General features: G+C 57.4%; 1 protein-coding gene across 4 annotated transcripts in view; it reads left to right on the top strand.

Annotated features, from left to right (window-relative positions):
* Positions 1 to 25,275, top strand: part of NOS1 (nitric oxide synthase 1) — a 76,131-nt gene that overhangs the window by 6,739 nt on the left and 44,117 nt on the right. For 2 of the 4 annotated variants that reach the window (XM_042022954.1, XM_042022933.1), the window contains exon 2: positions 20,092 to 21,198. In XM_042022954.1, coding sequence (XP_041878888.1) covers positions 20,480 to 21,198 — 719 coding nt within the window. In that variant the 5' untranslated portion in view covers positions 20,092 to 20,479. Of the gene's footprint in view, positions 1 to 7,723; positions 8,042 to 10,672; positions 10,753 to 20,091; positions 21,199 to 25,275 lie in introns of those variants that run through there. The other 2 variants (XM_042022941.1, XM_042022947.1) reach the window with 2 other exon arrangements.

Here is a 25,275-nt window from a genome sequence, read left to right as displayed (position 1 = left end):
AATTTATTATTACCATTTATTATTACTATTTATTATTACCATTTATTATTACTATTTACTATTACCATTTATTATTACCATTTACTATTACTATTTATTATTACCATTTATTATTACTATTATTGCTATTTATTATTGTCGATAGATCCCACTCCGTGTGTGCTGAAGGATTATCCTGAGGCAGACTCGGGGGCTCGGATCTTTGGGTGCGTTTTTGCAGTGGGTGGCAACCCTTGAACCTCAACCCTTCAATTAACGTGTGCATTAATTATGTCGTTTCCTAACCTGCGCGTGGGCCCCGTGGGGAACGCGCTCGGATAAAAGCGTGGAGATCTGGGAAGGGTCTCTCTGTTGGTTTTGGGGTGTCCCTGGACACCCTAAATGGGTCCTGCCCCGATCCAGAGGCTGCTCCATGGAGAGTCCCCACAAAGTGACCACAGGGAGCGACCCCAGAGCTCTCGGCTGTCCTGGGGCCCTGCCGGACAAAGGGGTGCAGGGAATAAATCCCCCTTTTTCCCATGAAAATTGGTGCAGTCAGCAGAGGAGGGATGGGGTGAGGATGAGGAGTGATGGAGTAAGGCCACAAGAGGCCAGGCTTGGCCAACTTGGTCAAAAAATGTCCTGTTTTAGTAATTAATAGGAGTATTCCTATTTTATAGGAATATTCTATGGTAGGAATTTAATAGATTAGGAATTTCATGGGAATATCCCAATTCCTTTTGATTAAACCTTTCCCTCCTCTGAAAAACAGACAGTCCAGGCGAATCCTGCTCCTGAGTTTCTCGTTCTTTTGCCCACTTTTCCTGGTTCTAAGTGGGGACGGGGGTGGGAGGAGCAGGGAGGTTTCAGCCTCACCGAAGCCAAAGCTGCTCTGGGCTGTTCTGGCCCAGCATCATTTGGTGTTTTCCTCACCTTCTCCTCTGGATTAGATTTTCCCACCCTCTTAGCAAGAGCTGATGCCAGGAATTGGTGTGTCCAACCAAAAACCGCGCAGACTCCAAGACTGATGCCAGGAGAAGCTGAAGCAGCTTCCAGGAGCGGCACTTGTGGGATCCAGGGTGTTCCTGGTGTGTCCCACATTGACCTCCCCAGTTCACACCACTGCGGGGGAATGGACAGGTTGGGAGAGGTCGAGACAGCAAAGCTGAGTGGGATTTGCAGCTGGAGAAGCTGGGGTAACTCTGGGATAACTCTAGGATAACTCTGGGATAACTCTGGGATAACTCTGGGATAACCTCTGCTGGCAGTGCCCACCTTCACACCAACAAATCCTTCGGCTCCCCTCAGTCTTCCCTTCCCTGCATCCACCTGAATCGTGGTTTTCTGTGGGGTTTTTTTGGGGTTTTTGGGGCAGGGAGATGCCTGCAGGGAGAGCGGGAGGTTCAGACACCGGCTAATCCTGTTAGGAAGCCAGTGGTTATTGCAGGGCTTCCAGTGGGACCTGCTAAATGAACTGTAATTCTGTAATGAGATTTCCTTTTCCCGGCCAGACTAAATGTTCTTGGCCACTGGGAATAAGAGGTCGGGGAGAGAGGCGGGGGGGAAGAAGGAAAAAATAAAGAGAGAGCAAGAAAAAGAGGAGGGGGAGCCTGGTTCAGCCTCCTCTCTCTTGGTTTCACCGAAGGTTTGAGGAGCTCTGGTTCTTGTGGCTCATTCCTGCACCCCGGGAGAGAAGCTCGGGGCCAGAGGCTGCCCTGAGATGTCCCAGGATGGGACCCTGAGAGCAGGAAAAGCACCTCTGAGGTGGTGTTATCACTCCAGAGTCTGGAGAAGGTGGGAGAGGCTTCTTAGGAAGGGGAAACAGGGAGACACGGAGAACAGCCTCTGGAGAGGCAGGGATTTCTTTGTGGGAGAGTGGAATTAACACTGAGAGGCGTCCAAAGGGGGGTTATTCTGGTTTGTAACTTCAGCAGGGAAAAGTCAGCAGCCTCCTGATGTGTGGTCATCACTCGGGGCTGGGGCAGCTCCGATCCTGTCCCAGTTCTTCCCTGGGACACCTTTGGCACTGGAGTGAGGCCAGGGCAGAGGAGAATGTGACCCCTGGCCTGGGCAAACTGGGGGGTTCAGGTGAAAATCCAGGGCAGGGATTGGGGTCAGCTCAAAGATCATCAGGACCCTAAATCCCATCCCATTCCAGACACCTTCCACTATCCCAGGCTGCTCCAAGCCCCAATGTCCAGCCTGGCCTGGGACACTGCCAGGGATCCAGGGGCAGCCACAGCTGCTCTGGGCACCCTGTGCCAGGGCCTGCCCACCCTCCCAGGGAACAATTCCTTCCCAAGATCCCATCCAGCCCTGCCCTCTGGCACTGGGAAGCCATTCCCTGGGTCCTGTCCCTCCATGCCTTGTCCCCAGTCCCTCTGCAGCTCTCCTGGAGCCCCTTTAGGCCCTGGAAGGGGCTCGGAGCTCTCCCTGGAGCCTTCTCCTCTCCAGGTGAGCACCCCCAGCTCTCCCAGCCTGGCTCCAGAGCAGAGGGGCTCCAGCCCTGGAGCATCTCCGTGGCCTCCTCTGGACTCCTCCAGCAGCTCCAGGTCCTCCCGGTGCGGATCCCACTGGATGCATCTCTCCCACACTCCCAGTACCGGTCCCAGCGATGCCCCAGTGCAGTCCCAGTCTCTGCCATTCCCACATCCCTCCCTCCCTCCCCCATCCTCTCGCGGGTGTCCCCAGACTTCCCAAATCCATCTCTTTTCACTCTGGCGTGCGAAGCCTCCCTGGGGAGCAGAGTGGGGCTGGGAATGCTCCGTGCAGCCCGAGGAGCAGGGAGAGATCCAGCATTTTGTACCAGCCCCTTTCTTGCTCCGTCCCGGTCGTGTCCGGGGTTTGTTCCTTTCCTTCCTGGTCTCTCTCGCTCGGATTTTGTCTCTCTCGGCGGCAAACAGGAGCTTTGGTTTGGCAGCCCCAGGCTGGGCTCCTCGTGCTCTGGCTGCTCCATTGGGGTGAGAGTTTGCCAGCCTCCCCCTGCTCCTGGTGGTCCCATGGAACCCCTGGGCTCTGCCTCTCATCCAGCAGCCGCGTGAGGAACAACAGGGAAGTGCTGGGATATTTTTATTTTTCCCTTGGAAGTTCGGCCCCGGGGGTGCTGCGAAGCTGGGGGCTGACCCTGATCCTTTGCTTCCCATTTTTAAAATGGGAATTGGGGAGGAATTGGTTGTTTTCCAGCCTTTCATGGGGCAGCGCTTGGCTGGCCTGGTTATTTGTGAGGTTGTTTTTCCCGTTTTACTGCATTTTTACCTCCAATCCCTCCCCTGGGCTGCATGGATGGGCACCTCGCAACTCCCAACTTGCCAGCCCTTTTCCAGCCCATCAGCTGCTCCTGCTGCAAAACGCCCTGGGATGAGGAGGGGAAAATAACATTGCTAAAAATAACATAACAGAAAAAAATAAAAATAAAATAACATAAAATAACATTTAAAAAACATAAAATAAAATGAAATAAAATGAAATAAAATGAAATGAAATAAAATAACATAAAACAACATTTTAAAAAAACATAAAATGAAATGAAATGAGATAAAATAAAATAAAATAAATAACATAAAAATGAAATAAAATAAAATAAAAAACATAAAGTAACATAACATAAAATTTAAAAATAAAATAAAATAAAATAACATAAAATAACATTTAAAAACCCCACAAAATAAAATGAAATAAAATAAAATAAATAACATAAAATAAAAAAAAAATAAATAAAAAACATAACATAACATAAAATTAAAAAATAAAAAAAATAACATAACATAACATAAAATAATAAAATTAATTAAAAATGGAGTGGTTTGGATGCTGGCTCTCCTGAGCACCTCTCCTCCCTCCTGTTCCTGATTCTTCCAGAAAAACATTGTGGGGCTGGGTCTGTCCAGCCTGTGGGGCTCCACCCTCCCACCCAGGCTTTTCCCCAGGAATATTCCAGCCTGGAATGAGCCATCCCCAAGAACTGGAGTGCGTTAAGGTGCAAGGAAAGCCTGGAAATCAAACCAGCTGGGGCCCCTGCCGTGTTTTCCTGGCACGGAGAGCCAGGATATCCCAGGATTTCACCTCCTCCCGCGGCGAACTGACCCGGATCCAGGTCCGGCCTGTGGGATCGGGGAGATCTGTGCGTGCCCAGCATGGAGTCATGGAATGATTTGGGATGGGAGGAACCTCACAGCTCATCCCGTTCCACCCACCCTCCGCTATCCCGGGGTGCTCCAAGCCCCGTCCAGCCTGGCCTTGGACACTTCCAGGGATCAGGAATGCTCTCCCTGCCTAGGATTTATCCATGGCTGGAGGAAAACATCTTTTAGTCCCCCCAAAAGCAGCTGTTTGGGATTTCTGGGCAGCACTTCCACCCTTGGTGGAGTTGCCACCACCCTCCGGATGTATCCAGAGGGGGAAATCCTCCGGATTTTAAACACAGGCACAATCTCCCTTCTCCAACAGCACCAAGATTTTGGAAGGTTTTGGGGAACTTTCTTTTTGGGGATCCCTTTGGTGTCCCTTTCCTATGGGAGCAGGGCGCATCCAGCTGGGCTTTATCCCTCTGCCTCATCCTGACAAATCCCGCTAAATTCAATGGGAGACCTCAGAAATAGGATGGGTGTGGGAGCTGTGGGAAGAGGGTGGCTGGAGTGGGTGGGATAACTACAGGGAGCTGCGATTTGGGCTGAAATCCACCTGTGGGATCTCACAAGGGCATGTCAGGGATGCTTTGGACAAAATCTCCATCCACCTCATTAGAGATCCCAACCCTGCGCAGGGATGGGGTGCCCAGTGCTGGAGGGGCTCCCAGGGTGACCCCAGTGAGCTGCTGAGCCCCAGTTCCCCCCCATAACTGGGACCAGTCCTGCTCCCAGGAGCCTGGAGTCCCGGGGGCTGCACATGGGGTGGGATTTGGCTGTTGAACCTCTCCCAGGTGAACCCCTGAGCTGTGCCTGGAGGTGGCCAAAAAGCCAAATGCTGAGTTTTAAAATCGTTTTTGGGGCCTGGCGTATCCAAACCTGCTGCTGGGGCTCTGTGCCGAGCTCTCCTGGCCGGGCTGGCGTTTGTTGGCCCGAAGCAGAGTGGGTTGGGACAGGGTTTCCTTCTCTTGGCTGGGAAGGAGCTGTTAAACACCTTCAGATTCCAGCAGTTTCAGTATCCCATAAAAGCCGTGCCAGAAATAAATCCAAATTCCTGGAACAGCACCTGCAAACCTCTCCTCAGTTGGTGGGAAGGCTGAGCAGAGGGTTTTTGTCAGGTTTGGGGAAGAAAAGGGGGGAATTCCCACAGCTTTGTCTCTTGAGTTCTTGTTTGTCCCCCCTTTTTTTTTGGGATTTGGGCTGGGAAAGATCCACGGCAGCTGTTTGGAATCAGCCAAACGGGGCTGAGTTAGAGGTGAGCCTCACTCAAGGCTTTTTTGTTGTTATTGTCATTATTATTATTATTTTGCTGGGCTGTATTTGGGGCTGGGATTCACCTTCCCCCCCCGTCACCTTCTCCTTCCTTGCTCTTTGCTGCTCCGTCCCGGCTGGAAGAAGCCAGGATATGGAATCATGGAATGGTTTGGGTGGGAAGGGACCTTAAAGCCCACCTCATTCCCATGGGCAGGGACACCTCCCACCATCCCAGGGTGCTCCGACCTGGCCTTGGACACTGCCAGGGATCCAGGGGCAGCCACAGCTTCTCTGGGAATTCCATCCCAGCGCCTCCTCACCCTCGCAGGGAACAATTCCTTCCCAAAATCCCACCTAACCCTGCCCTCAGGAGGGGCTCACCGCTCTCTCCTCCCTGTGGGGTGCCTGAATTCCCTGTTTTATTGAGGTGGGAGCAGGGAACTGGAGCCTCCTCCCACCCCCACCCTGCGGGGCTGCACCGAGGGGCTTTGCTGCTGCGGGGTGGATTATTTTTGTCCTATTATTTTTGTCCTATTATTTTTGCCTCCTTGCTCCTCTTTAGAAACGAAGGACTCGGCAGCAGCTGTTCCCGTGCTTTTGGGTTTGCTTTGTGCTGGTTTTTGCAGCGAGGGCTGTGCAGATTTGCCTTACCAGGCTCGTCAGGCTGCTCCAGCCCTCGCCTCTCCTCCCCGGCCCTTTTTACCCACAGCCCCGGCTGACGCGGGGCCCTTTCCTGCGCTCGTCACCACCCACCCCGAGGTCCTCCAGTGAGAACTTTTCACTTCAGATTAAGGATTCGGAGCTTTTCAAAAGAGTCTTTAACCTACAGCCCTCAGAAATGTGTCACCTCATTGGGAAAAAAACCCCCACTAATTTAAATCTCTAAATTTCCTGTTTAAGGTTGACTCGAGAGTGATTTTCCTGGTTTGCAACTATGCCAAGAACGGATCTAAAGGTACAAAGGGGCCGATCGGGGGGCCCGATCCCACTGGAAAAGGAGCGGGCTGGAAATAGGGACTCAGATGGCACAAAATCCTGGGAACTGGCTGGTTTTAGCTGGCTTTAATGATCTCGATTCTGCTGATTCCAGTGGAGCCGCGGAGCTCTGCTGCTGCTGCTGCTGCGAAGCATCTGCCCCGAAATTCCAGCTGCTGGGGATGGCTCAGCTCACACACTCGTGCTTCAAAACAGGGTTTGCATCTGAATAACCAAGGAGTGTCTCGAGCCCCTTTTCAGGCTGCCAGGCGAGGTTTTAAAGCAGGGTTTTTTAAAAATCTGAATTACACCCCGGGTTTACAAGGAGTCCTTGAACTTTGGGGCGTTTGTCAGCCCTTCAGCACGTCCTTAAAATGATAATGAGAGCAGTTCGGGTTTTGATGAGAAGGTGGTGGGGCTTGGGGCTGGAGGAAATGTGATTTTGAAGGGAGAGGGTTCATATTTTGAAGTAGAATTTTAAAAGAAACGCGAGGGAAGACAGACGGGTCCTTCCCCGCCCTGTAACAGCGATGAAACATGAATTCATCCCCCTGGAATTTCTTTTTTGTGTGCTCCCATAATCTCATTTCTTTGGTGTCTGTATGAAGCTCGAGATAGTTGAATGCCAGGAGCCAAATTCTCTCGGACTAATATCTTTTTATTAGATTTGCTGCGTGCGTGTGCGCCCACGTGTGAGAGAGAGAGATCGCCCTTCATCGCCCACCTCGTGCCCTCGGCAGGGGGAGAGGAGCTCCCGAGGAATCCTTCCAGCAGCGTTTCCCAACTCTGACCCCCCAGGGCGGCGAGGTTTGGGACATAAAACTGGCTTTTGGTGGGGTTTGCAGGTGTCTTGTTGGATACTGGGCTTTGTGCTGGGGGATTTCTCGTTGTCACAGCTCCGCCTGGTCGCAGAGGGCTGTGACAGCTTCTGGAAGTGGGGGGCAAAGAGCTCCCACCCCAAAAATGTCACGGGGATGGACAAGCTGGGAGCTGGCCCCGGGATGTTTCAAAAGCGAGCTGCCCTGGCCGTGAACTCCCAGGTTTTAAGGATTTGATCAAAGCCCAGTTTTGCTCCAAACCTGGCTTTGATGAACCCCCGACCTTTGCCCCGTGCAGGGGGGACGATGCCAGAGAATCCCCCGAGCCCGCAAAGAGGGGATTGCGGAGGGGCCAGCGGCTCCCAGCCGTGGTGACGGTCACAGCAACCCTTCCCCAGCCCGGCAGAGCGCCCGGGACTTCCCAGGCTGTGCCGGGGGCTGGGGAAAAGGAAAGAGCGAAGGCTCACTGCCACCTCCAGGCAAAGCCCAGCATCGGCGCTCACTCTAAACTGGAGCAGAGACAGACAATCCTGGGATTTGTCCCAAATCGCCGCATTGGCAGTGCCAGACCCCCCATCAGCTGGTGCGCGCGTGTGCGCGCGGTTCCGCGGCTCCGAAAGCTTTAGTACAAATATGTTCAGCCCTTGCTTTAGTCCGCGGGCTTTAATCCCCCGCACGCATTTCCAGCCGCGTGGAAATAGCAGCCCAGTAACTCCCGAGCCGCGGCTGCCGGGGAGATTGTGTGTGTGATCCGTGCCGAGGCCACGGGTTCCTGAGCATCTTAGGGACAGCCGAGCATCCTGAGCGGCACATTCCCGGCGGATCCCAGCGGGCTGGGAGCTCCGGCTGAGGGATCCAGCTCCAGCTCCTCGGCACGGTCCCCAGAGAGAGGTGGGTGAGGGAGAAGGGCGGCAGGAGAGGGGGAAGAGCGAGATTGGCGGGGTGGGAAGGAAACTTGGGCGTTAAATGCTGGGTTTATGTTTGGTTTCTATCCCTAACCTCTGGCAGCATATGGCCGGCAGCGAGCGGCGCTGAGCGGCTTCCAGAGGAGAGGGGGAACCGGGCAGCAGCGCTGTGAGGGGCAGGGAGGCGGCTCTTCCCTCTCCCGAGCAGTTTTGGAGGACAACTCGCCAGGCAGCGCCGCTTGAATTTGCTCCCAGCTGTGGGAAAGGGGGAAGCAACTTGTATGGACGGGAGTGGCTCGGCTGGGCTGGGAATGGGGGGGCTTCTCCAGAGCTGGGGGCTGCTCCCTGGGGCTGCCCAAGGGGGATGAGGCGGGACGACAGGGACACGTTCCCTGGGGAGAAATCCTGTCCCCAGGCGCTTTTTGCTGGAGGGAGGAAGGTGCAGCCCTTTGCTGTCGCACCGGCAGCCGCGTCGGGAAGGGGCTCGCTGGTGCGGGTGTGCTGGGGAGGGGCTCGCTCCACCTTCCCCATTCACAGCCCAACCTCTGCCTCCTCAGTTGTTTATGAGCCTCCAAGCCTTCCCTTCCCGGCTGACTCACGGCTTCCAGCTGGAGGGAAAGGCTACCTGGGGCGCCTCCCTGGCGCAGGGGGAGCACAGGACACGCACAGGACACGCACAGGCCGCCGGCTCCCTTCCAGCAGGGACACTTCGCTCCTGGCTTACCCGGATTTCCGGGCAGCAGCAAAGCTCCAGATGATCCCAAACCGAGCGTTGTCCCACTCGGTTTCCCGGGGGGAAGGAGGCGCTGCCGTGCCCTGTGGGGATGTGGCCCAGGGATGAGCAGGGCTCTGTTCCCTGGGATTCTGGGTTGGTTCTTGGGCTGGGATCCCGCCGAGGGTGGTGGGTGGGAGAGCTGCGCTTCCGAAGCCGTGTCCCGGAGCGGCACGGGGAGCTCTGCTCCCCTGGGTCAGCGCTTGGCTTCCTCTGATGGATCTGCCTCGCTGGCAGGAGGAGCAGGAGGTGCTGGTGGCCGGAGCCCGTGCCGTGTGTTGGGGTGGCTTTGGCTGTGCAGAGTCCCCTCAAACAGGCGACATCACAGGCACCAGCCCTGCGTGCGCCTGCATCCGCCCGCACCCCTATCCCAGGAAAACTGCTCCAGCCTCCCTGACCATCACCAGCCCACAGCGCCCTGCAGCTCTAAGGCTCCGAGCTGTGAGCCCTGGAAGGAGAAGGGTTTGGGCTTTTCCCAGCCCAGGCTGAGCTGCCCGTTGCCAGCCTGCGCCTGGGTCACGAAGTCCTTTGTCACCGGTGTGTGCCCACTCCTCGCTGCCCGGGACAGCGTTCCCTGCCCGGTGGATCAGAGCAGATGTCCCTGCTCTTAGATGAGTCCTCCTGGCCCTAAATAGGCAGGATCGCGTTTTCATTAGCCCCAGACAGTGCTACAGCCTGGTCTCTGTGAGGAGGGGCGGAACGGGGGAGGCAGCCCCAGTTCCGCTGCTGCGTTTGCCCGTCCTCTCCACCTCTGCACAGCTCCTGGTGCGCCGGGCAGGAGCGGGGCCGCTCCGTTCCCCCCTCGCCGTGGGAAGTTCTGTAATTGGATCGCCCGCTGTGCCGTGTGTTGTTTGCCTGCCTCTGGTGAGGCGCTGGGGCTGCCCGGGCTGGGTGGCACCGGAGCTGCCGGGCACCCACGGGCTGGGCGTCTTCACCAGGCTCAGGACACCTCTCCCTGCTCCAGTGGGAGCTGTCTCCTGGGTTTGGGAGGAGGCTGGAAACAGGTGAAGCTCACACTCCTGCCCGAGAGCCCGCTCGGTTTATATAATATTATATATCTATAATTGTGTGTTTGTTGTTGCCATGGGAATGAGCACAATCGCAAAGGCTCGAGACTGATGTCAAGCCTGGGTCTGCTCTGGGCCGTGCTGGGGGCAGATAAAGAGTCAGGAGGGGAAATGGGGTGAGGAGACCCTTTGTTCTCTGCCTCGTGTGCAGCCCAGGGGCAGCTCCGGCAGCTGAGGCTGTCCCAGAGCCGCCTGGATCCGGGCTGGGACGATCCCAAAGGAATGGTGGTGTGTGCCCTGGGCACCGAGCAGCCACGGGGGGCTTCCTGCTGGCAGGAAAAGAGGGGGGTTTTCTGCAGCATAACCTGCCTGGGAGCAGGAATGTGGGGGGCTGCAGCAGGGCTGGGCAGGGACCTGGGGACCTCTCAGCCCCTCCGTTCCCCCCGGGGCAGGCAGAGCCCCCCACTCGCCCGGGGCAGGCTGAGTCAGGCCCGCGGGGGGTGAAGCGGAGCCTGCGAGCAACAAGTGGGGCCCGGGGGGTGTCTCTGAGCTCCTTAATTGGTGGGGGAGTTGGGGGGGAGGTGGGCGATGCTCCCCGGCAAGGGAAGGGAGGGAGGGAGGGGGAAGAAAAGCCCCGCTGGAAATGAGGTTATATAAAAGATGTATGATTTGGAGAGCAGAGTGGCTCCTAATGAGGGCTGCACCGGCTCGCTCCACACCCATAAAAACCCTGGTTGGACGTCAAAGCGGATTCGTTTCGGTGATGCTGGGATAAAGGGGCGCAGCGAGGACTGGCTCCCCCCCTGCCAGCCCTGCCGAGTCCAGCGCCGCGCCGGGCTCCGTCCGTGCCGAGCCGCCGGGAGCGATGCGGGGCCGGCCGCGGGGCCGGGGCCGGGCACGGCTCCTCTCCGCCGCACGGTAGGTGCCCCCCAGCCCCGCGCCGGGCGCCGCTTCTCCGGGAAACTTTGCAGGGGCTGCGGGACCGTGCGCCCCGTCGGAAGCGCCGCCGCCGCCTCCGGGCACCGGGGCCTCGCCGCTCCGCCGTGCCCTTGGCCGGGGGAAGGGGAGGCACAGCGGGACCCCAGCCCTGCCGGTGCGGGCAGCCGGGCTCTGCGGAGCGGGGCACACGCGTGGGACCTGCCCGGTGAGAGCCGCTTTGCTGCTCCGGGTGGCCGCGCCGAGAAGCGGCTCCCACTCGCCCGCCACCCCCGGGACACGCTGTGGGTGTCCCCCCCGGTCCCTCAGCACCCCGCGAAGTTCCTCCAGCGCCTCCGAGCCCGGCTCGCCCCGTGGCCTCGCTGAGCCGGCTGCGGGAACCAGAGCCTCCCTTCCCCGCAACTCGGAGCAGCAAGTTGGGATGGGGCGAGGGGGCTGCACTGGCGGAGGGCACACGGTGTGCCCGGGCCGGGGGAGGGCAGGCAGGGACACGGGGACGGAGTGCGGGCGTGGCAGGCGGGCAGCGAGCCCGGGTCAGCGGGCACTTTGCCCGGGGAGGGCAGCGAACGGGGCCGGGGCGGGCGGGCGCCGGGAGCGGCGGTTTTCCGAAGTGGGATTAGCAGGGGCGTTTATGGGGAGGGCAAGGGGGCAGCTTCCGCAGAATTTCCGCCTGCCGGGGTGGAGGGCAGTTTTCCCCGGGGATGCCGTTTCCCGGGAGAAGGCGGTTTGGGGGCGGGGGGCATTGTCCCGGGGCAGCGGCGGTGTCCCGGGGGGATGAGCCGATCTCCCCGCCTCGCCAGAGCTGTCCCGGGTGCTGAACGCTGCGGCCGCCGCCGCCCGCCCCGAGCGCCGCGGCCCTCGAGCCTCCGGACCCCGACGGGGAGGGCTTGGGATTGCAGATGCCACCAAGCCCCGTGCTGGGCTGGGGAGTGGCTCACGCCACGTCCTGCCCTCGCTGTTTGCCCTGTCCCTCGGGGCCGGGACGTGCCAGCTGTCCCCAGGGTGTCCCCGCTGTCCCCGGGGCGCTGGGGTGGAAGCAAGACCCCCATTCAGCCCGGGTGGGGGGGATGAGAGTCCCCAGCGAGGCTCCAGCCCTCGGGGTGTCCTCTTGATGGCTGGCTCCTGTCCTTTAGGGAGAGCGGGGACTCAGTCTGGATCTTACCCCTTCCCTCTGCCCGCCTGCACACCAAGGTCGCTCTGGATGAGCCGGGAATGCGGGCGGGAGCTGTTGCCGCAGGGATCAGAGGCGACGAACCCCGCTCGCCCTGTGGCTGCCTCGGCTGGGTTTGCAGCCGAAAGCTTTTGGTTCTCACTGGCAAAGCAGAGGGAAAAGAGATCTTTGTGCAGGCACATCTGGAACAGCTGGTGCCGGGGTGGGTGTGCGCTGCCCCGTCCTGCGCCGGGTCCCTGCCTCGGCTCCCCGGGCACCCACAGCCCAGGCGCGGACATTTTCTCCCAACGCTTCCAAGTTATGACTGTCGGGAGGAAATTCTGGCAGGCGACTTGACAACGCTCTGCCGAGTCCCCGAGGAGAGGATCCGCCTCTCACCGAGATGGAGGGGAAGCGTCTCCTTCCTTCCTTCCCGGGGGAGCAGGGGCTGTCTGGCACGGGAGACGGGGAGATCGCAGGGGCAGCTGCAGCGGCCGGGGGCTCGGCTGCTTTAAACACCAGCTCCTCTTCCTCACCCACATTCCCGAATGCCAGTGGCTCTGGCAGACGGGAATCTACAGGGATGATCACACAGACGCTGCAGGGAGGCTTTGGGAGCAGGGGGGAAATCACTCACCCGGCAATTTCTACCCGCACCTTTTGTCGGTTATCATTTTCTGTTCAAGGTCTCCGGTGGGGAAGCCTTATTTAAAGAATTCAGGTTTGCATCAGCGATTTCCTCCTCCCTCTCTTTCCTCCCAGCTTGTGTTTCCCAGAATATTTCCTTAAAGACGCCACAAACTCAGGCACAGACTCTGCAGTTCTGAAACGCGCCGATGTTTGCAAACAAACTCCCGGTGCGGAGCCGCTTCCCCCGCGGCCGTGGGGTTGGAGGGGGCAATTCCCTACTCCCGCTCTGGGAGAGGCATCACCCCCCCTCTGGAGCCCAGGAGAGGGACAATTCCTGGTGCCCTCTGGATTCTGCTTATTCCCTCTGCCAGCGCGAAGGCCGTGAGGGAGAGGCCATCTTAGGCAGAGGGGTTTGGGCTGAATCCTCCTTGGAATCCTCACTTGGAATTAACGTTGTGTGGCCGCTCATGGGGAGGGCTTGGTCCTCCCTCGCCCTCGGGGCCATTTTGGCCCTGTCAGATCTTTCCTCCCTCCCTCCCCCGCCCCGCTGCTTTGCTTGTGTATTTTGTCTTTTCCGTTTCAGTGGTGTGTCTGTACAAAGGCTTAGGAAATCTGCCAGATTCCCTAAATCAGTGCCTGAAAACAACTATTTTTAGTAACTGATAAGTCACATGAGCTCAGCTCGCACAGATTAGCATTTACCTTTCCCGAGTAACGAGGATATTGTTTGATACTTGTTGATACCATAAAATTTTCCCTAAAGATACCCAGCCCCGATAACGAGGAGCCGGCTTGGAGAGGCGGCTCCGAGCGGAGCTCAGATGCCTTTGTTCTACTCCCACTGCTCTGGTCGGTCGTATCTGTGCATTCAATCAAATCTATAGATGCAATCTGATCCCTCCAAAAATAAATGTATTGTGTCCTGAAGAGGCCTGGGAGCCACTGTCTGGCTGAGGCTGGATAAATCACGCTCGTTCCAAATGAGCCCTGATGGGCCGTGTGTGATAAGGGACCCTGGGCTGTCACCCTCCGTGGGGTCTGCCTCGGGATGTGGCTGTGGGAAGCCCAGATGTCACCAGGATGGTGGCTCTGGATGTGGAGTGCGGAAAGCTGCGGGTTCTGTGTGTGTCCCTATGAAAACGGGGGCAATGGTGCCAAGGAGACGCTTTCCGTGGCTTCTCCTCTCCGTGACGATCCCGAAATGATAACGAGATCTAGCAATGCCCTTCTAGGGGAGGCTTGTCTTAATCCCATTTTCCAGAGTTTCAGGCTTGTGTTTTCAGACGTGCTGGAAACGTGCGGCTCTTCCCGGCTTTCAAAAGCAGGGGAGCTCAGTGTTTTCCGAGCAGGGATTATCCTTCGTCCCCAAGGGGCAGCAAAGTGGAGCAGCACGGCTACATCTGGGACACCTCCCAGCTGGCCCTGGGGTGACAGCCTGCCCCAAATGGCAGCCGTGAGGAGCAGGGGCTTGGGCAACCAGAATCCTCTCTCGTGGCACAGGGAAAAGCTGTTTTAGGATAGGGGCTGGGGCTGCTTCGGCCAAAGGAGCTGTCCCATGGGGAAGGGGAAAAACCCCTGGTGGGGTGAGGATGATGTGGCTGCTGCTGCTTCCGAGGAACGGCCTCTCTCCCACCGGCAGCCCCTTTAGCAAAATCCAGGAGGCAGAAAATTCCACATCGTCTCCCCACCTGAATCCTGCCGGAATTAGAGTCAGAGCCCTTGTAGGACAAGGCACGGGTCCCAGGAGGCCCCTGGAGAACTTCGCCACCGTGGTTGGTACTATGGCAACAAGTGCTAGTGCAAAGCATGGACAGGAACTCGGGGGAACAAATCATCCTCGATTTTCCCCTGGCACATCCCTGAGGATGCCGAGGCAAAGAGGGCGAGAGCTCTGCCTTGGCTGCGTGTGCTGGATCCATCCGTGGGGGAATGAGGAATCCCGCACCGTCCCGCGTTGGAGAGGGGTGGTGACCACGCTCAGGAAACCCCAGAGCTGTCTCAGGGGCAGAATTCCACCGGGATCTGGCTCGGGGTTGGGGGCTTGTGCCATGAGGAGCCCGATCTTCTCCCGAGGGTTTTAACCAGGGACATGAGTCACTCCTTAGAAAACCAGTGGCAATAGGATTTGCTGGAAAATTTAACGCCGTGCAAGAAGGATTTTGGGGTGTCAGCAGCAAAGGAGGGGATGTGAGTAGCTGAAAAGATCCAGGAGTTTATTCCTGGATGAACTTGGAGCCGGGAGCTCCGTCCCTGACTTTATTGATGCTGGCTGGCAGCTCCGGAGCTATTACAGCTCCAGCCAACCTGCTGTGATTTTTAAATTTTCTTTCTCTTTGTTTTTTTCCTAAATGGAGCCCCAATTCCCCTCTCGTGCTGCGATTGGATTGCCAGACCATCCATCAAGTGCCATTTTCTCATTTATTTCCTCCCTACCTATTTTGTCTTCCAGGACAAAGTGGCGGTGTGTTAACACCGCTCCAATTTGTCACACTGGAGTCACTGGTGTAATTCTCAGCCTCTCAGAAAATTGATGGTGGCAGAATCGAGGTTTTACAGATGGGCCAAGCCCTAATAAGAACATCAGTTTGAGATGGGGTGAGCGGCAGAATTGACGCTTTTATCTAAATTCCGTTGGAGCCGCACACCGCAGGAGCCGGGAAAATATTGCAGGAAACAGCAAAAGAGGAATGGCAGGCGTGGTGCAGAAATCTGCTCAGCCCTGAACTCCAAATTACAACAAAACCCCGGTTCTGGCAGCTAAAAAAAAAGGGGATTTTTGTCAACACAGTTGTCTTGGCAACATTAAAATGCATTTCGGGCGGTTCTGCTCGGGTTGTGTCGGATGGGGCGAAGGGGAGTGGGGTGAGGGGGGCTCCAGTAAATCACAGGGAAGTTTTGGGGTGGCTCTGCCTCCTCCAACGCTCCATGGTTAGGAGTGTTCAGGATGCTGGTCCGAATGGGATGGGATAGGATTGGATAAAATAGGGTGTTTGTGTTGGAAGGGATGTACAGTGATCATTTCAGCTGCCTGGAAATTCCAGTGGCTGCTGTGCCATCAGGGCTGGGCTTTCCTTGGCTGTTTCACTCTCTGGAGTGGGGATGGACACCGAACCATCCCAGGAGCTGGGTAAAGGTGCAGGTCCTGGGGCTTTGGGGCAGCTTTGTCCCCACAGTGTGGCCGTGAGCAAAGAGCAGTGGTTTGTTTTCCAGTTTGTTTCCCTGATTAGAGGCCAATGAAGCCTCTCGGGGACTGGCCGTGGATTTATTTCCACCAGAAGCAAGGATTTATTTGATTAACTGCCCTTCCTGCAGGAACAGGGATGGTTTTGGTGGAGACATGAGGGGGTCTCCAGGGTGGAGGCCTTGGCATTGCATCCCTTTGGCAGCGTCCTTGCGGAGCCTGCTGGTGTCCAGCTCAGGTCAGCGGGCACTGGCACCGGGGCGGTGTGCAGATGGCAAAGTGCCTCGTTCCGGTCACTCCTGGGTGGAAATCAGGTTTATTGGGGGCAAAGTCACAGCCCAGCTGGAATAATGATTCCCAGCCAGATGGGAATGGGAAGGGAGAAGCGGAGCCATTGTTTGGCTTCGAAGGGAAAAGGTGCTCGCCCATCCTGGGTGGATTTTGGGAGGGCTGGGGGGAGGTGGGTAATTAGAGAGCGCTGGAGGAACATTGTGGGTTCCCAGGATTAAAAGGCCACGACAAGGGGACACCGGGCAGGGATGGAGCACGGAACTGCTGGCACCGGCGAGCTGCCTGCCAGGGAATCACTGGAATGTTCCATTTTCGGCGGCGCAGCCACGCAGGTTTACAGGAACTGTGCATATGTTGCATCCCAGCGCTCCTCATCCCATCCACCGATGCTCCGTGGGTCGTAAAAATTAAATGGGCATAAATCCATCAGCGCCGGGGTTCTTCCTCGAGCGCTATAAATCCCACGAAAACTAATTAAAGAGGACAATGGTGCCCATTTAAAGCTGGCACGCGGATCCAGGAGCCATTATCACCGGGAAAACAGGGCTCCAAATGGACTCGTGAGGCCGAGGGCAGCCCGGGTGGCTGCGGCGAGGGGCTGGCGTTGGGCACGGCCCAGCCTGGCACAGCCTGGCAGAACAAGGAGATTGTGTTAAAGCCCCCAGGACTGACTTCTCCTCCACTTCGCCTTGGAAATCAAATCATCCCATTAACCTTTGTGCCGGAGTTTGTTCTTGGAATGTTGTCTGGCAGCTCAAGGAGCTTCTCATGGGGTTAGTTTGTCGCTGCTGGAGGGGAGCCTGCTCTGCTGCTCTTCCCTGAAAGCCTCCACAGGGGGGATGTTCCCAGGAATCGGTGTCGGGATCGGGGTTCAGGCTTGCCTGGGGTGCTGCCCCTCTGCAGGGTTTGTTGCTCTCCCGTCGCTTGAGTGGGGTTTGTGCTTTGGAAAGGGCAGGGAAACTGAGGCAGGGGTGGGATGGCACCATCCCTGGAGTTTTACTCCAGCAGGGTGTCCCAACAGGGAGCTGAGCCCGGCTTTGCCGATGGATTTGCCATCTCCTGGCTGTCCTTTGGGGTGAAACAAGTGTTCCCACCCCAGTGAAACCCCGTTCAGTGCGCTCCTCTCGCTGTTTTAAGGAGTTAGACCTGACATCTCCAGCAGCTTTCAATGTCTGACCCGGCTCTGGGGTCCATAAATCAGAGTCCTCGTGGTGCTGGGAGGGAGATCTGGGAATCTGTGGGCTCCCAGAGCCCAGCACAGCTCAGCCCCCCACAGGGTTGAACTGTCTGGGTTCCATCCAAGCGTGTCCCCTCTGGAATCACACCTGGGACACACCAGGAGCTGGGATGGGAGAGCCTCGACCCTCACTGGGGGAGTCTTCCGAGCGCTCCCAGGTGCCTCCCACCTCCCTGAACTTCTCCCTCTCCCTCCTCTCTCCAGTCTGAGTTTGTGCAAGACTTTCCAGCTGGAAAATAATCCGACTCAACGATCTTAAGATAATTGTCCAACGTAAATGATGCCGTGATTCTGCGAAAATCCTTATCCAGCTATTCCCTAAAGGAGCAGGAGGCTGAGGGGCTTAGAGCCCCTGGCTGTCCTCACTCTCCTTGCCTGTCCCTCTCCTTTCTGGCCCTTTTCTGGCCTTCCTGACTCTGAGGAGCAGCAGGGAAAAAGGACAAATCCCTGGATGGGTGCTGAGGTAGCACTTAAAATCTGCTTTTTTCTTCTCATCCCTTTTGTAAGGAATGCTGAGGTGTTGGTGGGTTTGGGGACAGGGAACAGTGAGCACCTGGAAGTGCCGGTGTTCCCTGGGACTGCAGGGACACACAAAGGACAAGCTTTTCCCTGGAAATAGCTGGGAATGATCCTGGTGGGAGAAGAGCAAGGCACTGAACGCCGGGGTTCCGCAGCTCTTTCCAGCGAGCCGAGTAAGTCCCTCTGTAAGGTCGAGCAGGGCTGAAGGACATCCGTGGTCCCCTCCAGCTGTGCAGCATCTGCCCGTGTGCGCGGCTAGGAACGCCTGGCGGTGACGGGGACCCGTGCCAGGCCGTGCCCCCTGGGACGGGCACGATGCGGGCACAGACCTCGCCCAGGGTGAGGAATTCTGGAGCGCTGCGCTGCCGGTGGTGAATCCCGGGCAAAGAGCGGGGCTGGCCCGCCGCAGGAAGCTGGCATTCCATGCTCCCGTGGCGCTCCGGCTGCTTCCAAAGCCACCTTTGTCCCCACCTCGGCGTCGGGCGAGGCGTTGGGAATGAGTTTCTGTGCGACTCAGTGCCGTGCCTGCGCGTCAGGGTGGCGGTCACCTTGCGGCGGGGCTGGGGGAGTGGGGTCAGGAAAATCAGACCCTGGCAGGGAGGAGGGGGCTGCTCCTGTGATTCCCAAAGAGCCTGGGAAAGAGGGGAAGACTCGGCTGGGGTCTCTCTGTGCAAGCGGGGTCGGGAATGGGAAGGGATGGAGGGGTGGGGTGGAAGGAAAGGGACAGGATCTGTCGGGTAGAAGCAAATTCCCGCTTTCCTCCCCAAAGCGGGACCCTCCCTATCCTGCCCTGCTGCCCGAGCCCTGGGAGGGGGCACAGCCCATCCCGGGGTCCTGATCCAGTGTCATTTGCAGCAAGTAGCCTGGCAATTAGGGCGTTAATTAGCTCTTGACGCTGTGACTCGGTGGCATTTAACCCTTTTCAAGCTGCTGCTGCTGCTCTACGGGGCCGAGTCACAGCAGGGGAAGGGCCACAGGGGTTAAACCCATGGGTTTGGGTATGGATCTCAAATTGTTTTATTCCTAACTCGCCGGTAAAAAGCCCAGCCTGGGGTGAGCAGCATTCCTCACATGGGGATTAAAGTGCCCAAGCGGCGCTGGTGTCACCGCCCTGCTCCTCAGATCCCCGTTTGTCCCATGCGGGAGCTGGAGGGAGAGCGGGGCTGAAGGTGCAGATGCTGCCCTGAATGCGGGCAGAGAGAAGAGCTTTCCTTGCCATGTCAGTGCCTCCAGCAGACCAAGTTCCCTCTGTTCTCTGCCCAAAACTCAGACTTAAAAAAGAAAAGAAAAGAAGGTGCTGGCTCGATGCAAAGTGTCAGGGCACAGTCCTGGAGAGAGAAACGTTCTCCAGAGCATCTGAGAAACGCGAGGGGAGCGCGGGGAGGGCTCGCGAGCAGAAGTGATGGAAGCCGAGTGTGGCCGGGTAGGAACAAGGGTCCCATCAGGAGTCAATGGGATGTGACTCCCCGAGCCCTGCAGGGCTGTTCACAGCCGTGCCCAGCTGCACGGGGCTCTCCCGAGGGCAGGATGAACTCCCTGCGTGTTCTCCACGCCATGGTTTCCCTCCGCTGAAGCAGTTGGTGTGGGAACAGTTCGGAGCCGGATGGCGGGGCTGGGCCCGGGGGAGTGCGAGCGATGCCTCCTTCTCCCCGTGCCAGGCTGGAAATATGGGGAGAGGAGGAGCTGGGCGGTGATCCCTGCAGCCAGCCTTAAAAGCAGTTGCCTTTGGAAGTGTTTTCCTAACTCAGAGGGAGCTGAGAGGCCTCTTCCGCTCCCTCGTTCTGCTCGTGGCTGCTGCTCCTGCTCCTGAAGCCACCTCGGAGTGCCAGCACGTACGGAACAGGTTTCCTCCCGGGCAGGGGTGCGCGTCCCCTGCCTGGTTCTCACCCATCAGCTTGTTGGAGGCTCTGGAAAACACATGGAGACGGGGATGCTCAGCCGGCAGAAATCGCCCCCGAGCTCCGCGCGGCTCCACCTGTTCGTGAGCCGCGCAGGGTGGGCAGAGCAGGGAGTGTCCGAGCCAGGCTGCCCAGCACTGCCCGTGCCCAGCGGCCCTCGCCGGGGCTCCCCCGCTCCCCCCGCGCCTCCCGGCCCCCGCCGAACAGATGGTGCCGATTTTCGCAGGGGGAGGTGGAGGAAACAAAGCCCGGAGCGCTGCGAGGCTGCAGCCTGGCTCCCAAACGCCGCCCGGGGGGTGGCATCTGTGGGGACGGGGTGCCTGTGGCGTGCCGAGCCCCGCGCTGAGCAGGCACTTGGCACCTGCCCTGCCTCACTTTTCTCCCTCCTTTGTTGTTTTTTCCCCCTCCTTTCCAGATAAAGGAGCCCGCGCACCGTCGGCGGGGATGCCGGTGAAGCGAGCGGGCTGCCTCCCCCTCTCTGCCCAGCGCAGGACCAGCGGCTGACTGGAAGCTGGAATGTTTCCCACTCCACGCGATGCCCAGCCCTGCCTGCTCTGCCCCTAACCTGGCTTCCCAGGGGTGACATTCCCTGTTTTCTCCTGTTCCGAGAGCAGTGCCACCGAGCATGCCGCAGAAAGCCGCCCTGCAGCCGAAGCCCAGGGGAGCTTTCCAGTGAGTCCAGCTCCTTAAAAGCCAGAGCTGCCCCTTCCCACCCCGGCGTTGGGAAGCGTCTCCGACAGCGAATTCCCCTGCGCCCAGCGGGTGTTGAGGTCCTGGGGTGCAGGCTGGAGGAGGGGGCTGCCATGGAAGAGAATGTGCTCAGCGTGCAGCAGATCCAGCCCAACGTCATCTCGGTGAGGCTCTTCAAGCGCAAGGTGGGCGGCCTCGGCTTCCTGGTGAAGGAGCGCGTCAGCAAACCGCCCGTCATCATCTCTGACCTGATCCGGGGAGGGGCTGCCGAGCAGAGTGGCCTCATCCAGGCTGGGGACATCATTTTAGCCGTCAATGGCAGGCCCCTGGTGGACATGAGCTATGAGACGGCGCTGGAGATCCTGAGAAGCATCGCCTCCGAGACCTACGTGGTCCTCATCCTGCGCGGCCCCGAGGGCTTCACCACTCACCTGGAGACCACTTTCACGGGTGACGGGACGCCCAAAACCATCCGTGTCACCAGACCCCTGTGCCCGGCTCCGAAGGCGGTTGACTTGTCCAACCCAAGCATCCCCAGCAAAGAGCAGCCACTGCCAGCAGCCATGGGCTCCCTGTGGAGCAGGGAAACGGGGAAGGAGGTGGAGCCCATGGTCCATGTTAACGGCGTCGTTCCCGGCAGCAAAGGGCCGGACGCCGGCAAGGGCAAGGACGGGGCTTGTGGTCACTCCTGTCTCAACGGCGGCGTGGAAGACAATGAGCTGCTCAAAGAAATCGAGCCCGTCCTGGACCTGCTGAAGAGCAGCAGTAAGGACAGCGATGGAGATGCACCCTCCAAGGTAGAGACACGGGATATAGAAGTCCAGGTGGACTGGTAGGTCCCTAAATACATTTTTTACCTTTGGTGAAACGTGCTGGTTTTGGCTCCCCGAGGTGCCGGTGAGCGCCTCTGCCCAGCTGGGTGCTGCCTGGCACAGCGGGGTGGAGATGGAGAGGCAGGGATGCGGAAAAGGGGGAAGTGGTCGAAGAGGGGAAGATGAATGAAAAATTGGGAGGAGGTTGTGGAAGAAAGGTGTAAGCACGGGAAATTGGGGAGAGCAGGAATAAGGTCTCATGGAAAGCTGAGCTGTGGGATGTGGCGGATCACGGGCTGGGCTGGGATAAATTTCTGCTCCGTGTTCTCAATCCCAATTGTTTCATGTTGATGCAAAATCCCGTGCCTCAGTTTCCCCACCTGTCAAATAAGGTCCATGGTATTCCTATCCTGGTGGTCCTGCTTTAGAGCTCTCCTGTAGAAATCCACCTGGATGAACTGCGGGAGAGGAGGCAGGAAGGTTGGACTGGCAGGGCACGGCGCTTCCCAGGAGAAATGAGTTTCCAAACCTTTTGGGAGAGGAGAGGGGAACCCCGGTCCAGCTCCATCTGAAGCCAAGCCAGGGCAAGGGCAGCGGGACCAGCCTGCTGGGAAGGGGGGAAAAGCTTTTCAGGGAGAGCTCGGAAGGGCCAATCCCTGTTGAAACGCCAGGATAGATCTGCCTCTGCTCCTCCTAGAGCCACATCGCTTTTCCAGCACTTGTGAGCACGGGTGGGGACGTGGACAACGCTTGTCCCCCGCTCTCTTGAAGAGGGGGAAGTGGGACAGCTCCCGATTTTCCCCAGCGTTTCCCTGAGCAGCCCCCGGAGCCCTTCCTGCTTTACAAAGCTGTTGTTCGTAGCTGGATTTTTTTCGGTACCAGCTCCCTTTGCTCCTGGCCGTTCATTAGCACCCATAGGTTGCCTTTTCCTGTTGCTTTTCCCCGAGTCCCCAAACACGTTTTAGCGGCGTCAAGTGCTGCAGCAGGTTGTGGCCGCCCTCGCTTATCGACCGGGCTGGAAAAGCCCCGAGGGTTTGCTGGAGCTGGAGATCCGTGGCTCAGCCACGGAAAGGTCTGTAATTTCGAGTTCTCTGTAATTCCAAGTTCTCTTGCCGCAGGCGCTTCTTAGGAAAAGGGGGAAAAATAAAAAACGTGTTCATTTTTCTTGATCAGAAACAAGAGGGGAGAGCCACAGCGGGGTCCCCCCCGTGGGCTCCCAGCCACAGCTGAGCTCCCGCTCACTCCCATCCCAATCCCACCCCCACCCCCTGAGTTTCCCACTTTCCTTGGTTTATTTTCAGTTGTTTTCACGTCGTTCCTGCTCTCCCAAATTATTCCTGTTTCCCGTGGAGGACACGGTACCTCAAAGCTCGTTAGGGTGCTCACACTGAGTCAGAGGGAAAAAATATCTGCTGTGCTCGGTGTCGGTGTCTGGGCGCCCTTCCTGCCATCCCCCCCCTACAGGTACCTTCCAGGTCTTGTTGGCTTGGGAATTGTTGGGATTTGGAAAATCTGGAAATCTGCTGTGCAATGGGAGGGGATTTAACCCCCCGAGCCCAGCACGCTCTCCAAAAACCTGTCCGGACTGTGCATCCTTTAATCCAGCACCAACCCATCCTGGGAGAGCCTGGCTTAAGAACTGAGACCTTGACAGGGTCATGATTGGGTACAAAATGTGCAGGGGGGGCTTAAAAATCCCCTCTGGTTTAGCTCAGGGACCAGCAAAGCCCCCGGCGGACACAATCCCAAACACTGTGACTTTGGGCGGGGTGCAGCCTCGCCCTACAAACCCTGCTCCCCATCCCACCCCTGCAGGGTCTCCGAGGAAATTCCGCTCCAGCCGTGGGGAGGGATGAAAAACGTGGTTTTACCTGGAAGAGTTTTTCTCTTCAGGGATGAAACAGAAATGCTTTGATTTCACTTAAACTGAAGGACCTTGAAGAAGCAAAGTGAGGACTTCACCGAAATCTCAATCTCTTCTCTTTTTTTCACTATCCTAGCCAAAAAAAAAAAAAAAAAATCTTTGTAATCTTTATACCTTGGGGTTGAAAATCCACTTTTCAGTTAAATTCTCCTGCTTGATGAAAAGCTGCAGCCTGGATCCTGAGGGAGAGGACCCAGGCTGGAGCAGAGATGTGGGAAAGGAGATTTACTGCAGGGAGAAGCCGTCAGGAGCTGCTGTGCGGGGCAAAGGGCATTTCTGAGGGATTGGGCTGCGCGTGATTCATCTGCTGGCCTTGGGCTCACGCAGAGCCGGGGCATCCTGAAGGTCTCCTGCACTCTCAAGTTTTCTTGGATGGCAGGAGAAGTGCAGAAAGGTCAGGGAATAACGGGGAGTGGATAGCTGGGGAGAGCGTTGGTCGGTGCCAAAGAAATGCCAAACAAACCCCAGCAAGCCCTATCAGATGGATGCAGCTCCCAGGCTTAGGCTGGGACTTCTCCAGGCAGGAACGGCGCAGGAATTGAGCTCTACCTACACCCAGGAGGGTGCAAAACCTTGCTCAAGGTTGGGCTGGACACCTCCAGCCTGGACCATTTGGCTGTGGATCCAGCTGGAGATGCTGGGTTTGGGATGAATGCTGGTTTGTCTCCTCTTTGCCTGGTGCTGACCTTCCCAGCCCGCGGCTCTTTGCCAGAGCCGATCCGGCTCACGGAGCTGCGGCAGCGTTCCCAGGGAAGGGCGCAAGGCTGAGGTTGTTCACAGGGAGCCAGAAAATTCTTGCTCAAGATGGGCTTTGGCAAAACCAATTCCAGCTACACCTGGTGCTTTGGGCTTCCAGCTCCTCTCCCCAGTGCCACTTTCGAAGAAAACTGGAAGGGAGCCTACAAGGAAGATGGGGAGGGACTTCTTATGGGAGCGTGGAGGGACAGGACACAAGGAATGGCTTCCCAGTGCCAGAGGGCAGGGCTGGATGGGATCTTGGGAAGGAATTGTTCCCTTGGAGGGTGGGCAGGCCCTGGCACAGGGTGCCCAGAGCAGCTGTGGCTGCCCCTGGATCCCTGGCAGTGTCCCAAGGCCAGGCTGGACATTGGGGCTTGGAGCAGCCTGGGACAGTGGGAGGTGTCCCTGCCCATGGCAGGGGGTGGAACAAGTTCATCTTTAAGGTCCCTTCCAATCCATCCCGTGATTGATTGATTGATTGATTGACTCTAAGTTTGCTGTGGGGACACAATCGCTTCCTCTCCACGCCCTGCACCCATGGTCTGCATTCCCCAAGGGAATTCTCCTTGCTGCCTTTTCCTGCCACCCTGTGCCCTCGGTGCCTGCCCACGGCACGGCTGCGACCGCGGCTGCTCCTTGGCTCAGGCCATCCGCAGTCGGAAAAGGGAGCGTGGACGTGGGGCCCAAGGTATGATGAGAGCTGGCATTTCTGCCACGAGGCTCACCGTGGGCTAGGAAGCAAAAATAGAGTTTGATTCACTCCCTGCCAGCCAACCCAGGTCTGTTTTTCCCTCGGAGCTCTGGGGAGATTGTCAGGTCCCATCTTCCCTCCTTCCTCCCCCCCTCCCCACCGAGTTGCCAGGATTTATTTTCCTTCCCAGGCCTCTTCCATAACATGAGCAGCATGATGGAAACATGGCAGTTTCAGTCCAAACAGCAGCCCCGAGAGGAGAAGAGTGCTGGGAGCAGGAATTCAGTTCAGGAAAGGTTTCGAGGTTTCAGGCTCCATCTTGCTTTGGAACAAACTCCATCATTTCTCTCCCTCCCACCTTCCTCGGCACCGCCAAAATCTCTTTGTGTCGCTCAAAACATTTCATTTGCATTTCTGATCTCTCTTCTGCGCTTGGACACAAAACTTTAAAACCTCGGGAAGGAAAAGGTTCCCTGGGATTAGCACGTTTGTGCCATTCTGGAAATGGATGCAGGGAGCTCTGGCAGGGAATAACCTTCCCCTTCTCCTTCGGCCGAGGCTTCTTCCTCATCACCCTGACTCCGTCACTCTGACCCAGAGAAGCATTTTGTGCCTGCAAACCACGTATTCCACCTTAATATATCCCATATTTCCCCAAAATATATCCCATATTCCACCCAAATATATCCCATATTTCCCCAAAATATATCCCATATTCCCCCCAAATATATCCCATATTCCACC

Source organism: Corvus kubaryi, unplaced genomic scaffold (assembly GCF_017639235.1).
Source record: "Corvus kubaryi isolate FWS band 111438036 unplaced genomic scaffold, C.kubaryi_AGA036_p1.0 127, whole genome shotgun sequence".
Classification (NCBI taxonomy): domain Eukaryota; kingdom Metazoa; phylum Chordata; class Aves; order Passeriformes; family Corvidae; genus Corvus; species Corvus kubaryi.
The sequence above is the reverse complement of the archived record's forward strand: the minus strand, read 5'-3'. Positions and strand labels throughout refer to the sequence as shown.